This window comes from Eublepharis macularius, chromosome 1 (assembly GCF_028583425.1).
Source record: "Eublepharis macularius isolate TG4126 chromosome 1, MPM_Emac_v1.0, whole genome shotgun sequence".
In the NCBI taxonomy this organism is placed as follows: domain Eukaryota; kingdom Metazoa; phylum Chordata; class Lepidosauria; order Squamata; family Eublepharidae; genus Eublepharis; species Eublepharis macularius.
In genome coordinates this window covers 218,506,123-218,523,389 of record NC_072790.1, presented here as the reverse complement: position 1 = coordinate 218,523,389, position 17,267 = coordinate 218,506,123, and the positions used below count along the sequence as shown (strand labels likewise).

The window sequence follows — 17,267 nt, the reverse complement described above, 5'->3', positions numbered from 1 at the left end:
GCAGCTGCCCAGAAGGTCTAGTCTAGCGGGTGGAGCTGACTCTGTCCAGAAGCAGGCATGCTCTCACAGGGAGATATGAGTAGAACAAACAGCTCTGGATGACTCAGTAAGAGAGCTAAGCCGCATGCTTCAGGGAGGCCCCTTTCGAAATCCTGTTTGACCTGGGAAAGCATTTTTTCCAACTCCCAAGGCTGCCCTTCCATCTATGGCCCCCAAAGACGTGGGGTATTGTCAAGGGCTTCTTCTACAGGAGGGTTCCCAGTGAATGTTCATGGCTTGGTGACTGCGGCACAAGGGGGTGAGTGTTTGCACATCTCCCTAGAGAGGAGAAGAGCTTTCCTAACATCTCCCCTTGCTCCAGCGGAGGCAGCCCCCTCTCCCCAATCAGCTGCTGGTTATTGAGCGTGGAGATACCAAGTTAGGGAGATTCCTGCCAGGAGAGAGAAATAGGTCTCATTCTCATAATCCCAGGACTTTGGGTCTCCTAAAGAAAGTCAAGGGCAATACATTCAGGCCAGGCAGAAGTGTTCTTTAGCCTCATTATTTATACCCCACTTTTTCTCCTCTGTGGGGACCCAAAGTGGTCTACGACACAGTTCTCCCTCCCTCCATTTTTGTTCTCAACAACAGCCCTGGAAGGTGGCCAGGCTGAGAGTGTGTGACTGACCCAAGGTCACCTTCCATAGCAGAGCAGGAATTTGAACCTGGGTCAAATTCTAGTCCCTAGTCCCACACTAACCACTATACTAGACCACCTAAACTCTACAGGGCTAGGGTTCTTACGGAAGTTGGAGTCAGAGGCTGTGATGACGGCTGTTGCCTTCGATGGCGTTTAAAGAGGGGAGTGTTTATTTCTATAATTCAGCCCCCCACCTTTTCACCTGATCGGATCCCTTAAGGTAAGTTCCAAAGAAGGTAAAGAGGGTCAAGTGTACAACTCGAGTGAGACAAACTGAGTCAGGACCGTCCTGGCGACCTGCGATTTATCCGACAGCGAAATATTCGGACCTCGAGGTTCCGGCTGCGCCTCCCTGCCCTGCGCCCGGATGAAGCCTCTGCTGGAAAGGGACCCTGGCCTCTGCTTTTCGCAGGCCCCCCACTCAAGAGCCTGCCCGACCGGCGGCAACTGCTGCTGCTCCCCAGGCGAGAGAGGGGCTGGCCTGGCCTGGCGGGGCTGCAGAGGGCTCGGGCTCCAGCAGGCTCCTCCGCGGGCCTGGCCCAAGCCTCGCCGCGACCCCCCGCCGCTCGGAGCCGCCGGCCGGGCAGGGGAGGCCGCGTCTCTCGGCGTGGACTTTGCCTACCGGGCGGGCTGCGCGCTCCTGCAGGAATGAAGCCTGGCGCCGGCTGAGGGGCGCCGGCCGCGCTCCCTGCCCCCTTCCCGCCACGTGGGGGGGGGGGGAGCAGCGGGGGCTGGCCCGGGGAGGGGAGGGCGGGGAGGGGAGGGCCGGGCGCCCCCTCCCCTCCCTCCCCTCCCCAGCCCCGCCAGGCCAGCCCAGGAGAAGCCCTCCGCGCACTGCCCGCCCAGGGCGCACGGCCAGGTGGGTGGCTCTGCGGCTCTCGGGGCCGGACTGGGAGGTGCCGCCGAGAGGTGGAGGAAGCCAGGTCGGGCTGCTGTTGCCGCTGCTGCCGCTGCCTGGAGAGGAAGGGGCCACTCGGATCCGCCCGGCAACGAGAGCGGGGCTGGAGGTGGGTCCCGGTCCGGAGCTGCAGGAGAAGGGGGTGGAAAGGCGAGGCCCAGGAGTCAGGTCAGTGGCGCTTCATTGAAGGGCTTGGTGACATCTGTCACTTTCTTTCTTTCTTTCTTTCTTTCTTTCTTTCTTTCTTTCTTTCTTTCTTTCTTTCTTTCTTTCTTTCTTTCTTTCTTTCTTTCTTTCTTTCTTTCTTTCTTTCTTGTATCCCCGATTCCTCCTCCTGCCCGTCTCCTCCCACATTCTGCCTTCCCTTTCCTAACGCCGCTTCTTCCTCCTTTCGTGGCTCTCTTTCCTCGGCCTGCTGAGCTCTCGATCTTCCCCTTTACTTTGAGTGTTTTTTATGAGGCAGGAGATCTGGCATGCAAATCCATTCAGTAAAATGAAAGTAAATATATACATGCCATTTATTGGTATCTTATTCCCTCCGCCACTATATCTTTACTTAAGGACAAGGCGAGGGTTGGTGGGGATCGTGGCTTTGAAATATTGATCAAGAAGGATCGAGGGGAAGCAGCGTTTTTAAAAACGCGGAGGCCGTTTTGATAACAATAATATTAACACAACAACAACTAAATAACAGTCTCTTCCTTCAATACTCGCTTTAGCGGAGTCCGATATTCCAGGTTTCCATGTCTACACAGACACAGTGGCGATCAGCTTTAAAAGATATTATTGTTATTATTAACCGATCCAAACAAAGTTACTTGCTTTGCAGTGAAATCCTAAGCAAAGTTACTCTAGAGTAAGCCCATTGAAATCAATGGACTTAAACTGGAGTAACTCTGTTTAGAATTTCACTGTTAGTCCCATAAATCTCAACAGGGCAGGTTAAACACCATGGAAGTCAATAGTAAAGAGTCCAGTAGCACCTTTAAGACTAACCAACTTTATTGTAGCCTAAGCTTTCGAGAGCCACAGCTCTCTTCGTCAGATGCATGTGGCTCTCGAAAGCTTAGGCTACAGTAAAGTTGGTTAGTCTTAAAGGTGCTACTGGACTCTTACCTATTTTGCTACTACAGACTAACACGGCTAACTCCTCCGGATCTATGACCATGGAAATCAATGTGAGCTTTACACTTCCATTCTGAGAACACTTTTTCTAGGGTTAAACCCCAGTGGGTAGACCGGAGAAGGCTGTTCTGACTATTCACGCTTCCGCAGTACAGTGATTAATTTCGGCCTCTTCGTGCTCTTGCTGATTCTTCTTATTAGGCACCCCCCCCCCCCGCCCTTCAAGTTAAATCTGCCTGCAGTTTCGAAGAGATCTTCCTCGTCTGCTTTTCTTATCTGCTCTTATCTCAGCTTAAAACAAAACCCCAAAATCCCCTCGTGTCTTTTGCGGGTTCCAAACCCAGCCAAGGTTCATATTCTCAGAGGAGCGCTGCGGTGGCAGGACCGGTCCAATGTTCTCCATCGCAAAGTGCCTTTTTGTTCGTTTTACGAAAAAAAGGAATGAGAATCACAAAGTCGTTTTTAAGAATCCGAGAAGGATTTGAAATGTAGCGCAGTTATTTTCTCGCAGCGGAAATGCGTTTGCGCTTCCTTGTGCCTTCATGTGGTTCTTTTTCTTTCTCTAGTTTAGTGCAGCTGGAACTAAAATTTCCACCTTTCCTTTTCAAATACGTTTAACAATTTCGAGGTCAAATCCCTCCTTACTGATTGTTGTTTCTTTCCTGATGCTTTAAGCAGTTTTGAAATTTACCAAATGATTCTTTCTTTTAAAACCATCTGGTTGGATTTTGTAATTTTTGAAAAAGTTGGATTTTACAATGAACGAGTTGTTTATTTTCCTCCCTCAACCACCTGCCTAAAACAATAAAGTACTAATACAATTAGCACCGTTTCATGATTCAAATTGTTTAATTTAAATTATAGTTATAATTGGCTCTTGAACTCAATTTTACTCTTGAAGAGAGAGAGAGAGCCAGGCAGAAATTCCGCGGGTGTTTTTAAACCTCTTCCACGGGAAGTGAATGAGGTTGAAAAGTACGTAACCTGGGCAGGATCGTGCCCGTATTCCATTTTAATCTTTAGACATATTCGGTGATGGCAGTTTTGCATTGCATAATCTCCTGAAGAGCGTAACGAAACTGAATAACTGTTTTTAAAAAACAAAAAGGCGACACAGCTTGCTCTCCATAATATTATGCAAGCCATTTCCATTCGTTCCTATTTACCTTCAGATACATTTTTACATGCTGTGATTTTTTTTAAAGGGAAGAGTCTCGTTCTCAGGTCGTGACAAACATTTTTAAATCGACTAGAAATCGGCATCAGAATGTATTTTTAAACAAATAGGATTGCCGACGGGTGATTGGGAAGCAGCGACTTTCCACGAGGAACTCCAGCTGGAATAGAAACTGCGGGCTTTGGCTTAAGTATCTGGCGCTGGGGAGACGCTGCGGAGTTCCCCGTTTTGCTATTCCCAGCCATGTTCCTTAACTTGTTTCTGCTGCTATTACGCGGTCCCCTATTTCCTTCTCCCTGCGGATTCAATTTGCAGGAACGCGAGCGATTTCATTCGAAAGCGGAAAAAAAATTCGAATTAACTCTGGAAACAAAGGGAAGACACTTCTGCCAACCTTGGCCTACAAATCGGTTGGCTAGCTGCAGTTGAAAAGAAAGGTGCTTGCGGTATCCAGATTAACAGCCAATAAGCCCCTTCCACTTAAAAAAAAAAATCTCTAAAAGTGGTAATAAACGTTTTAATTCATTATTTTTTCACGAAAGGGTAATTTAGGCTGGTGCTCTTAAAAAGACCCGTCGGTGAACCTTTAAACTTAATCTTTAAAGGTAAAGAATTCTTGATTCGAATTTAGTTTGTAGACACGAACCGCTAAGGGGGGGGGGGGGGCTACCAGCCATGTTGCCTTGGGTTGCGATTTCTTCCATTTTCAGCGATGATTTACTTTAACTTTGGAGATCTAAACAGCTTTTGAAAGCAGATGCAATCACTTTGCAGTCCTTTTGCAGGAAGCTTTCCTTCTTCACTGCTCCACCCTCCAGAATATCATGAAGCTATTGTGTGCTTAGAGGTGTTGGGAATTACATTTTTAATCCTTAGGTTAGAGCATAACCCTATTTGTGGCCAATCTCCGTATGTTTGTGTGTGAGAGAGAGATAAAGAGAGAAGGAGAATATTACTCTGCACATGATCAGAGGCACTTTTAATGAGTTTGTATATATCAGGAGGCAACCCTGGTTTTGAACACAGATTACAGGGTGAGCTGAACATACTTATTTATCTGCACATGAAGATGCTTCATAGCAAGTCAGATCATTGACCTATCATGTTCAGTATTGTCTGCTCTGACTGGCAGCAGCTCTCCAGGGACTCAGGTAGAGATCTTTCATGTCACCTATTATTTTAATAGAAAATGCTGGAGGGGGGAAGTGTTGAACCTGGGGCCTTGTGCATGCAAGGCACTACCTCTGAGCCACCAATCCTGCCCATTCTGGGCACTGACAGGCTCTGCAAAGCTCAAACACTTTGTCTGTGTATCCAAAGAAAGGATCTGTGTAGCTCAAATACTTACCCATTTTAATAACAGACCTTGATTTCAAAGCGAAAGAAGACTGAATAAAAAAATACCTTGAACATGCACAACCCACATGTGGCCAAGAAGTAGACTCCAAGATAGGGGAGGATTATGAAATTAAAAGGCAGAACTGAGTCTTAATTACTAAGGGTCAGTAAGGGCAAGGAACAGACCCCTACTGCAAAGATATCTCAGAGAATGCCCTTTCATGTTCTTCAATTCAAGTGAAAGTGTAAACCCTAGGCACACAATCTGTGTGATAGACAGTGCAGTGCATTTGTGTGCAGAGCATGCAGAAAAAGCATGCAGCCCCACAGGGTGTTTTGCAGAGCACGAGAAGCCATTCACAGCTTACTTATCACCCTACTGGAAAGTCTCCCTGTACAAACCCTAGAGAAATTGGTGGGAACTGTAGCCTACGCCCTCTTTTGCCAAGGTCTTAGAGGCACTTCCTTTGCAAGTGAAAAGGTGTGGGGACAAAAGCCATACTGGGAATATTTTGCCCCAGCTGAGAAAAAAAATCAAAGCTTTCCAACTATCTGGTGTATCTTTGGCAAGCTTGCCTTCAACAGCGGAGCATGTCCCACCATCAGCAGAAGTTCATACAATGCTCACTGTTCAGCTAGTTCTGTTTCCCTGGGCATGCAAATATACATGCAGTTATTATTTTTGTGGATATGTGTGCATTGGGCAAGTCTGTATATTATATATGTGCATGGGAATGTGAATCGTGTCGCTGTGGGAGAGTGCCGAATGCATTTGCATGTCATTCTGCATCCCTTACTATGTTACATCCCTTTATACAGGTACGGGAAGGTCTTCCTTGTTTGTCTGAATGTGCATCATTCTGTCTATAGGGTTGTGCATGGATCTGCATATCAGTGTGGCTCCATTCTTGCCAAAGAGATAAACCTGTGGCTAGGCTGCAGTCCACAGGTGGGAGCTGTTGTGACAGAACAGTCCTTGAAACTAACAAACAGAAAAAAATCCTGGTGTGTGCCCAGAAGAAGGGTTCTAGCCTAAGGCTTAACCTGAGCCCTAGCTCCCCGAAGTTCCGCAGCAGACTCTATTCCCAGGGCTCATATCTCCCATAACAATTAGCATTGAAACTCCCCCACCCCCAGAACTTCAGGGTGTCTAGGCAAGAGTGTTTCTGAGCATGCACACAGTATTTTTCCTTAATAACCCGATGCTCCCACATGTCTACAATTAGGGAGATGGCTTTGAGTGTGTCGGTTCTGTGTATGCCTTTTGTATGGCATCTCTCTTTTTTTACTTAAGGGAATTATGGTTTTTGGAAGCGTGCATGGTTATTAGCACATGTAGGCTTGCAGCATAAATAGCTCTAAAATACGTGGGTTTTGTTTGCTTCAAGTTTGCCCTTGGTCAAGCAACTAGAAAAACATGCACTTTTATCCAGATGTGTATTATGTGCAGATCTATCTCTGTTTCAGGGGGGGGGGGCAGATTTAAGTAGAGAGATCTATTGCTGTGCTTGTGTGACACATCTATGCATGGGTGCATTTGTGTGAACAATTTCTATGTGCACAAGGACCCATGGGCAAATTCCCTTTGCCAGAAACAAGGGTCCTCTCTGGGGAGAATCTGGTTTGAAGGAGTGTGCATGCAGTTTGTGTGTGAATGTGTGTATGAGAGAGAGGGAGGGGGTGGGGAGTGCCTCTTCCCCCCCCCCCACTTTTCTTTCCACCTCCAATTGAGTTTTTGATTGAATTCTCTCCCACCCCAAATGCAGACTCCAGGTCTCCTGCAATCTGGTCTGATGTGATTTCAGATCAAACACAACCTTGAGGTTTAATTTGCAACACAAAAGGGTAACTTGTACCTGGGGGCAAAGGTTTGGCTCCAGGGGCCTCTAGGAGAAGGAGTCTTTGCCTAGGGAAAGTCTCTCACCTTCCCGGCTTCCCCTGCCCCCCCCCACCAGCCTTCTCTAACCTTATCTTGGCTGCTTTTTTGCCAAAGGATCTCTCCACCTCCTCCTCTCTCCCCCCTTTCTCGACTTGCTCTCTCATTCTGTTCTTTCCTCCCACCTAGGTGTGAGCTAAGCCCAACTGCACAAGAGGGGAGAAGACCACAAGACCGCAGCCTCTCCTAGCCTTGATGGATGGCGCCAAATGAGGAAAACATAGCGGGGAATACACATCTGCCTAGCAGGACTTTTCTGGATCCTCTGGAGAACTGTCATTGCTGGACTTGATTGGGAACTGCCTGGGCCCTCTTCCCCATTTTGGCAAGAAGGAAGCCCTACCTTATTCCCAAAGTGTTCAGATCTCAGCTTTGGAGATAACTTAGTTGTGTTTTGCTGCCCGGGCGACACCTTCAGAGATGTACCAAAGTCTAGCCATGGCAGCCAACCATGGCCCACCAGCATATGAGGGGACCGGCAGTTTTATGCACAGCACAGCTGCTGCGTCTCCAGTCTACATCCCTACCACAAGAGTCACCACCATGATCCCAAGTCTGCCTTACCTCCAGGGGAGTGGGTCATCCCAGCAAGGCAGCCCTGTCTCCAGCCACTCCATCTGGACTCAGCCTGGGGCCGAGAGTGTGGCCTACAACCCGGGATCTTCTCATCCATCTGTGTCCCCGAGGTTCTCCTTCACGACCAGCAGCCCCATCCCAGCCACAACCTCCAGGGAGGCAGCGGCCTATAGTAGTTCACTCAGTATCTCGGCCAACAACAGGGAACAGTATGCCAGGAGTTTCGCTGGGTCCTATTCCAGCCCTTATCCTGCAAGTTATATGAGCCCAGAGTTGGGCACAACCTGGACTTCTTCCCCCTTTGACAACCCCATGCTGCACAACTTCCAGAACCGGAGCACACCAGGAGCTTCAAGACACAGTAACTTAGGTAAGGACAGCTTTTCATGTTGATTTCAGGCCTCTCTGGCAAGGGCCACATTCTAAGCTGGGTTGATGAAATTGCTGGGGGGGAAATGTAATTGATGAATTGATTGAGTGTAACGGATTGGTTTACTGATTACATTTAAATACATTTAGCTATCACAAAAACTCAGTGCATTTGCAATTTGGAAAATCTCAACGGACCTTTTTTTTTCACGAGCTTGTATTAATTTAATGTTTAATTATACTCTGCAGTTATGACTCACTGTAAGAAAATATCAGAATCCGCTTTTCCTTCTATCACGTTTTTATTCTCTTACCTCTAAAGACCTCAAGTGGCAAAGAAGGTTATCCCCTCTCTGTTTTATTAAAATAAATTTTATTTCTGTTTATAAACTCAAAAATATAATTATATAATCACTAAATCATACATTTACTATAATCTACATCTACATTTATCTACATAAAACATAAGCTAGGCATACATTTTAACATAAACCTAAATTAACATCATTCAAATTATATAGTTCACATAGCTGTATAGACTTGCCTCATATATTCCTGATTTTTCACTTCTACTTCAATATTTCTATTCTACCTTTACCGTCTAACTTCATCCCCAGTAATGATTTTGTTATAAACACATATTACAATCACATATTGCCAATCTCTTTACTTATTCTAATTTCAACTTTAAATTCTTACTTATTCTTGATTTTTATCTAAGTAGTCAAAGAAATACTTTCCATTTATCTTGAAATTCTGAGGTCGGTCTATTATGTATATAAGATGTTAATTTTGCCGTCGTATATTCGTGTAATTTATTCTTCCATCCCTTCAAATTCAGAGATTTTTCTTCCTTCCGTTTTGCTCCAAAAAGTCAGTCTTGCTGCCGTCACCATATACTCTGCATTTTTGCAATATTGCTTGGTATAACATTTAATAACATATCTCCTGCCTGTTTTAACTTTACAACAATTCTCTGAGGTAGGTTAGACTGACAGGCTAACTCAAAGTTTACCAATGAGTTGCATGGCCGAGTAAGGATTTGAACTCAGATCCCTCACCCGGTCCAGTTTGGGAATATGAAATATTCCCTATGGCAGGAACACGTTCTTGCGTCTTTCATATGAAAGCTTTAGTGTAATCGTTACATTTTCACTGATTAAACCTATGAATTAAAGAATAAAATCTTAAGGCCTTTAATCCCCAAATCCTAGCAGACTTTCTACAAAAGTCACTAGAACATTCAAGAATTGCAAGCCCTGCTGGAAATTTTTAGTTAGTGCGCCACAAATAGGTTGGAAAGGTCACATGATGGCTGTGATCTCATCCATTGTGACTTGCTTCAGCTATCAAACCAATTAAAATGTATCAATTAACTGTTGTTTGGCTTTTAAATAACTAACTTGCTAAGGAATACTACTCTAAGAAGTGCTTTAAAGCACTTTTCGTTCCGTATCTCAGTTATCTTTACTACCACAACAATTTTATAAGGAAGGATTGTACTATTCTGAGCCATTAGGAACTGATGGTTGTTGAGACAGCTCGGGCAAGTGGTGCTGTGGTTCTGTCCCCCAATCAGCTGAGGATTCTTTAGCTGTGATGTTTAAAGCACTAGCCTGTTATTTTCGGATGTAGAGATGTGCATAGTTTGTTCACTGCAAATATACTGAGGACATTTTCTTGCACAAGTCCTGCTGAAATGAATGGGAGCTGAACGACACCACTCCTGTTGTCAGCTGGCTAGAGATACTGAATCACCTCCTGATAATAAGTGCAGACTTATGCTCCTCCACCCTTCCCGAGTGTTACTCTTGCTTTGGAATGATTGTTTATCTTTGGGTCTACACGTGGTCTGAACGGTTTCATAAAATCATATTTGCAAGTTCAAATTGAAAAAAAAGATGGATTATGATTGTATAAAAATCAAAAAGAGTCCAGTAGCACCTTTAAGACTAACCAACTTTACTGTAGCATAAGCTTTCCAGAATCACAGTTCTGTTCATCAGATGCATCTTCGTCGCTACTGGATTCTTTTCAATTTTGCTACTACAGACTAACACAGCTAACTCCTCTGGATCTAATTGCATAAAGCAACTGACATGGAATTGCAGGGATGATATACTCTAATAATGTTCTGACACACGTAAGATGCCTTTTTCTTGTGGTTTTGCATATGTAGCCTTTCTTTCCCAGGCACTTTGCTCCTAGCCTGGCTCAGTATCTGTACTGGGAAACAAAAGTGTGCAGGTGGTAGAATGGGAGGAAAAAGTGGAGGTAAAATGTTCTACTCCCCTCACCTGCATATTCTCTATACAATAAGGTGGGGGAATCATTTCACTTTATACAGCTCGATCAGATCTCTTTTGGCTCAGAGACTTCTAAATAAGATTTAAGTTCTGCTCCGCTTCATCATGGGATTGGCGGTTGCTATTCCAGTTGGATTTAAGTTTTCTAGGACTGCCGTTTCCTCCTGTCCCCTTGGTTTTCATGTGACTGCTTATTCATCTGTCCACATACATACATACTCCCAAGTGTTGCCTTCTGTTGAGGGGGCTTGCTCTAGTCAAGGGATTGGCAGCTCTTAGAACGTGTGCTAAACAGCAGCATGCTAGACTATTGTGAACAGCACACAGGGCTGGTTCTCTGAGGAAGGAGCCAAAGCAAATTCCTGAGGCAAGGTTGCCAACTGGCCTGGAGGAAAATGTCCTCTCCTTTAGCAGAGGTTTCATGTGTGGAAATTGGCAGCTGAAGCTTTTCATGGCATGCCTCAGCCTGTTTTTGTTTTCATTGTTTCCCAGTTCTATAATCCTAGTCCTACTGCATTGTTTATTGGGGGCTTTTGATGTCTGATTGAATTTCTTTCCATATTTTGTAATCTGCCTTGAGTTTCAGTGAGAAAAGATAACCACCACCACCGATTAAACCTCTTTAAAGTGACAGGACATTTTTCTCCAAGTCAGTTGACCACCCCACCCTGAGATTGTTGGCCAAGTTCTATACTCCCCACACCCAGTTTTTGTTCTCCACCACACCTACATCTTCCCAGTAGACCTTGCAAGGAATTTTTTTTAACACTTGGCCCCAAAAAAGTTGTCTGCCCCTTCTCTAGACAATTAACTAGTCTGTGTTAGGAAAGAAGAATAGCTTGCAAATGAGTTTAAACCACATAAAAGATGTTGTTGCTGTGTGTGTTTGCTTTTGCAAGCTAAGAAGAAGAATAGGGGCCCTCAAGGGGCACTGCCTTCTTTTCTCCCTTAAATATACATATTTAAACATAAACACTTAGAAGCTCCAGGCGGAGGGTGGGGATATTTCAACAGCATCTCCCTCTCTTTAACAAGAGTTTGGGAGAAATGGTTTTTCCGATTCTTTTTTAAAGCCACTGACAACTCAAAGAAAACCAAGGACATGGCTTAAGTTTTAGCTGAAATGGTTGCTACAGTTTCATTTAGCTAGCGTTGCTGTCAATTTGTAATTCTAAGTAATTTTTTCAATGTCAAGCACAGCTAGATTGTTTTAAAAAAAACTCTTTCTTTTTGTCCCTAATGGCAAGGATTTGTGTGTGTGTGTAGAGTGTTGTCAAGTCATAGCTGACTTATGGTGACCCCTGGTGGAGTTTTCATGGCAAGAGAGTAACAGAGATAGTTTGCCATTGTCTGCCTCTGCAACCCTGGTCTTCACTGTCGGTCTCTCATCCAATTACTAACCAAGGCTGACCCTGCTTAGCTTCTGAGATGGGACAGGATCAGGCTCTCAGCTGTCTGAACAAAGCAAAACAAGACTGAATACTTTCCTGATTCCAGTTCTGGAAAATGCATATTTGTGGGTAAATTAAAAAAAAGGATTGGTGGCAAAGCAAACAGCAATAGAAAATATGCTTGGAATAAACTAAGAGTTAGACCTGTTAAGTTTATTATGATTTGCCTTTTAATCAACTGCTTAATTATTTGGTTAGATTTACATGTATTTGCATTTGAAAACAAGCAGAAATCCGATACCAAGCTGAAAAACAATGCTGAAACAAAACGTAAGCGGATTGATATGACATATTAAACAGCACAGAACTATCCAACAGATGTTTACAGCAACCCAGTAGTATAGTCTACAATCCCTATCCCCATACCACCACAAGTCTCTGAAACACTTCTTTACATATATTACCTGTGTAAGAAAGCCTTCCTGAATAATTTGGTTTGAGTAAAGCTAGGAGAGAGCATTCCTGATCTCTTCAGGCAGGATGTTTTAGAAGATGGAGGCCACCGCAGAGAATTTGTGTGTATGAGCAGCTGTTGATTTTGCCAGTTGCAGGGCAGCGTCCACAGAAGGCTCTGTTCAAATGAACAAAGCTGCTCAGGTGGAGCACGAGGGGAAAGGCAGTCCTGCAGATATGAGATATGTGGTAGCCAATACTTTGAATTGCGCCTAGTATCTGATTAGTAGCCAGTGGAGTGACAGCATGAATGGGAGTAATATGCATGCTCTGCCTGGCTCTTGATAATAACTGTGGCATTCTGTACCAACAGGCGGCTGTTTTCATACATCTTTCCCCTCGGGCAAAATTGCACAAAACTCATGGAATGATGGCGTCTTCATGGTATGATTTCCCATCATGATTCTATTTTGTGGCGTGATTATGTCAGATATCGTGCCATGAAACGGAATCATGATGGGAAATCGCACCATGAAGATGCCGTCATTCTGTGAGTTTTGTGATTTTGCAGAAGGGGAAAGACGTGTGAAAACGGCTGGAGTCTTTGAGTTGGCCTTGAAGGGAGACCTATGTAGAGTACATTACAGTAGCCAGGTCTCCAAAGTTTACATGTATTGGAGGTAATATAAGATGACTTACAATTTAATTGTAATGATGGGGAACTGGAGTTTATTTCTAGCTAGGATTCTTTGCATGAGGAAGGAAGGAGGAGGGAGGATCAAGCAGTGTACAAGACTGGCAAGAATTCATGCAAATCCCAGCTTAACGTCAGTTTGTTGTGCCATATGAGTGCAGCCTATATGGACTGTTGACACATCTTACCTTTGGCATATAAGTAGGAACAATGAGGCACCATGCTAGGCACAGCTTGCCATTTTGAATCCTGAAGCTACATACATTTTTTTTTAAAGAACATATTGTAGGGCAATTATTGTCTGGTGTATCTTGAAAGACCATCTTGGCTTTTATATCAGTGTGCAGCAGGCGACTGCAGGGTAAAAGCATACAACAGGCAGAGCAGAGCCTTCTGCAAATTGTGATAGTGGAAGAAGAGAGAAGTTCTAGCAGCAGTTCTGGAGAATTAAGGGGACCACGAGAATGAGTTCCTGTTTTCACATGTGAAAGCCTGGAATGTCTTGGGTCCATGTCTCGGTCTGGCTGAAACTGCTCTGACAAATGACTACATTAGGCATGAACAAAATATTTTCCATATTTGACAGTTCAAATAATATGGGCATTGTGTCTAATATTAATAGCATTAATTAAGTATAGTCACGTCGCAATTTGAAAAAGGCATTTTGTCTCATTGACAGCTGTAAATGTCCTGAATAGAGGAGGGTACGAACCGGGAAAATACCAAATGGTGTGGTTCATGGATCGTTGTGTTTCACGAACCACAAACTTGCCCTGGTTTATGAACTGGTTCATTTGGTTCGTGAAAACGTCACTTCCAGGGCAGCAGAAAGTCACTTCTGGGGCTGCAGAAAGCCCATCCCCCCCGCCGCCTAGGAAACTTATTGATTGGCGCCAGGCTGTCTGCAATGACAAATTGAAAAATGAACCAAATGAACCATCCTAAAGTTCGTGGCAGTTTGTCAGAAATGGGATCTGATGAACCACCAGTTCGCAAACCACGAACCAGCCCCGTTTGTGACGAATTTTGGTTCGTATTTCAGTTCGTGCCCGCCTCTAGTCCTGAACTATTCTGAATTTAGGAGGTTGTAAGGTAGGAACTCAAAATTGTAACAATGTGCTGTGAATGGAGGGGGAACAACCTGTAGTGTTGTTGTTTTTTTAAGTTAGCTAGTTTGGGTTTCTTGGGGTTTTCCTCTCAAATTGCATTTTATAACTACTAGTGGAATAAATCACAGCAAAGATCCACTGAAGCCAGTAGGGCCATTTTGGCACATACTGTTTCTGAGTTTGGCTTTGGCATTGGATATTTAACAAATGAGAAATATCTGACTTCTGATTTAGGTGCCTGCTGTACTGTAAATGGAACCAGGCTATTAGGATTTGGCTGATATAAATGCTGTAATTTTTGCTGCTCTGCAGAAAATACTGTGGGAAATGTAGTCAAGATAGTTTCAATGTCCCATCTAGCTCTCTCTCACACACCCTTCTTCCTGTCTGTGATCACAACAATTCCTGCATGTTCAGAGGAAGAAAAGGCATAGGTTTTGCTGCGTGGGTGGACAGGTAAAGAGCTGTGCTGAATTCTTAAAACAAATGCACTGGGTTTCAAATTTGTCTTCCAGTCATACCCTCTGCTTTAAAAGTCTTGCTTTCTAACAGATGTTACTGGCTGTGGTTGTTTGGTGCTTAAGAAGTAGAGTTGCCAAATTCCTCCTAGGACAAACTGTGGTATGGGTGGTGGTGGTGGTGGTGTTGGGAGGTGAGAATAAGAAAATACATTCTGTGTAGGATTATGCTTTACTTTTGATGTGCCTATCATTGGCATTTAAAACTGGTCCTGGGGCTGAACTTCAGCTCAGATTCCTTTAAAAAAGGAATCGTTCGTCTGAATAGACATGTGGGTCAGACACATATACATGTGTTCCATCCATTTTAATTTATTTTTATGGTTCCTCCCACTGTAAAACAATAAATGAAGAGAGTTACCTCTTAATAACATTCCTCCTGGGGTATTTTCAGCCTCAGGAAGAATAGACAATGGTTTTAATCTGCATTGCTTTGGTACTTCTTTGTCTTTAAAAATATGAATAGACCCCATCCATCAAAAGGTAGTTTTAATGTCCTACTGATATAAACAGAGCTTGTTAACCTCAACTAAAGATGAGTTCTCATAGTGTCCAACTAGACAAGACAGAGGAAGCCATGTTGTTTGTTGTCCAAGTATATGTTCTGTTCACGTACAAAGCACACAGGTGAGGAGAGCAGAACTGTCCCCTGACTTTGACTTTGGAATTGAGTCAGTCTGAGAGGAAAGTGCCTGAAGAGACAGAATACGCAGCAGTAAGTGTTCCGTTTGCCTCATGCATATTTTTTTTTAAAAACCCTTTTTATACTTTGCCTTTCCTGCATTGGGGACCCAAAACAACTTACATCCTTCTCTCAATTTTTTCCTCACAGCAAACCCTGTGAGGTAGGTTAGGTTAGGCTGAGAGTTTGTGACTTGATCCAAGGTAATCCAGTGGGCTTCCATGTCAGAGCCGTTGGGATATATTTTTGAAAATCTATCTCACTTTTAGCCTACTTTTCCTCTAGGGAGCTCAAGATGGTATACATGGACATCTTCTCCATTTTAACTTCACAACTATTCTGTAAAGCAGATTAGGCTGAGAGACTATTCTGTAAGGCAGGTTTTATGCTGGATTGGGGGGTAGGGGTGCCATTCCTCCACCCGGGGTGGGGGATCCCCAGCTCCCACACTTACCCCCATGCCCACTTACTTGCCTGGGGGGGGCATGCTCCCCAGGCAGCACAGCGCACCCCCGCGCCCTGAATTGCACCCCAAAGCAGGCCAGTTTTGGGTAAAACCGGGCTCCGCAGCAGGCAATTCAGTCCCTTATGAGTGTGGGGAGCACCCTTTCACCTGCACGGCTGCTGCCACCACCGCCACTTTCGGAAGTTCTGGTGCTGCACAGCCGGCGTGATGATGTCATTGCCGGAAGTGACATCATCGTGCCAGCTCCGGGGCATGTGCACGCACTTCAGTCACTGCGGAACAGGGGAAAGGTAAGCGCCATATCCCAATTCTCCCACTGGGAGGATAGAGGGACCTGGCAACCCTAGTGGGGGCTATAAACTGAGGCCGTCCTACTCCCAGTCTAACACGCTAACCCTGTTACCGCATTGGCTGTCAGATGATATGTCGTCAGGCCATCTTTATCCATGCCCTAAGAGTAGGGTTGTCAGTTCCCACTTGGGAAATTTTTGGAGATTTGTGGAAAAGCCTGGAGACACTGGGGTTTGGGGAAGGAAGGGACCTCGGCAGTGTATAGTACCATAGAGTCCACCCTCCAACGCAGCCATTTTCTCCAGAGGAACTGATCACTGTATTCTGGAGATCAGTTGTAATTCTGGGAGATCTCTAGGCCCCATCTGGAAACTGGCAACCCCACCTGAGAGTGGCCAGAATGATTAACAGTGCAATCCTAAACAGAGCTATACCCTCCTAAACTCATTTGGCTTCAATGGACTTAGAAGATACAACTTTGCTTAGGATTGTACTGTAAATTGTGCTTTTCTTTTATTAATAATGTCCTGGTGATTGCTCGTAAGTAATACTTCATCATACTGGATCTTTCATCAGCTAGTCATCATTTCTTACTCCAGGAGGAAAAAAAATGTCCACTAGAATTTTGCCTGCAGAGGCAGTTTCATACCATTGAAATGATTACAAGCATCATTGCCATTTTCTGTCCCAAGGGGAGCTACAACCACCTCTTAAGGTGTTGGAATGGAACATGTCCAAAGCTGTAGGAAGAAATGGCTAAGAGGAAGGAACAGCTGTTAGGAATAGCCCAGTGTGAAATGGGCAAAAAAACCCCAAAACGCTGAAATGATTTTAGGAGATCAGAATGCAGACAACATATGGAAAGAAACACACTTTTTGGCATGGGGGAAGTACATTGTTTTGTTTAAAACAACAAAAGGCTGAAAATGTAGATCAATTTGTGTCATTAATTTATTGATCACTCAGCCCAATGCAAATTTACACAGAACCGACTAATTTTATTACCACTTAACATGCAAGTCATTTACTTACTTGTTTTTTATTTACTTTATTTATAATCCACCTTTCTCCTTGAGACTCAAGATGGATTACATAACTGGAAAATAACACAATAAAAAGTATGACATACCATAAACAATGCAAAACTGGATTACAAGATTAAGAAGACAGTGCTGTAAAAAAAAAGATAATACATGCAATAAACTGTACAATTAACAATATCCCTATTTGCTTTATTTGGGTTTCTAATCACGTGGAGG

The 17,267-nt window shown here is 44.3% G+C and overlaps 1 protein-coding gene across 1 annotated transcript in view; it reads left to right on the top strand.

The window, feature by feature from the left end:
* Positions 1–1,624: 1,624 nt before the first annotated feature.
* The window catches only part of GATA4 (GATA binding protein 4), a 52,312-nt gene continuing 36,669 nt past the window's right edge, over positions 1,625–17,267 (top strand). Inside the window, exons 1-2 of the mRNA XM_054989885.1 lie at positions 1,625–1,745; positions 7,283–8,099. Of these exons, the coding sequence (XP_054845860.1) occupies positions 7,574–8,099 (526 nt within the window). The 5' untranslated portion in view covers positions 1,625–1,745; positions 7,283–7,573. The remainder of the gene's footprint in view (positions 1,746–7,282; positions 8,100–17,267) is intronic.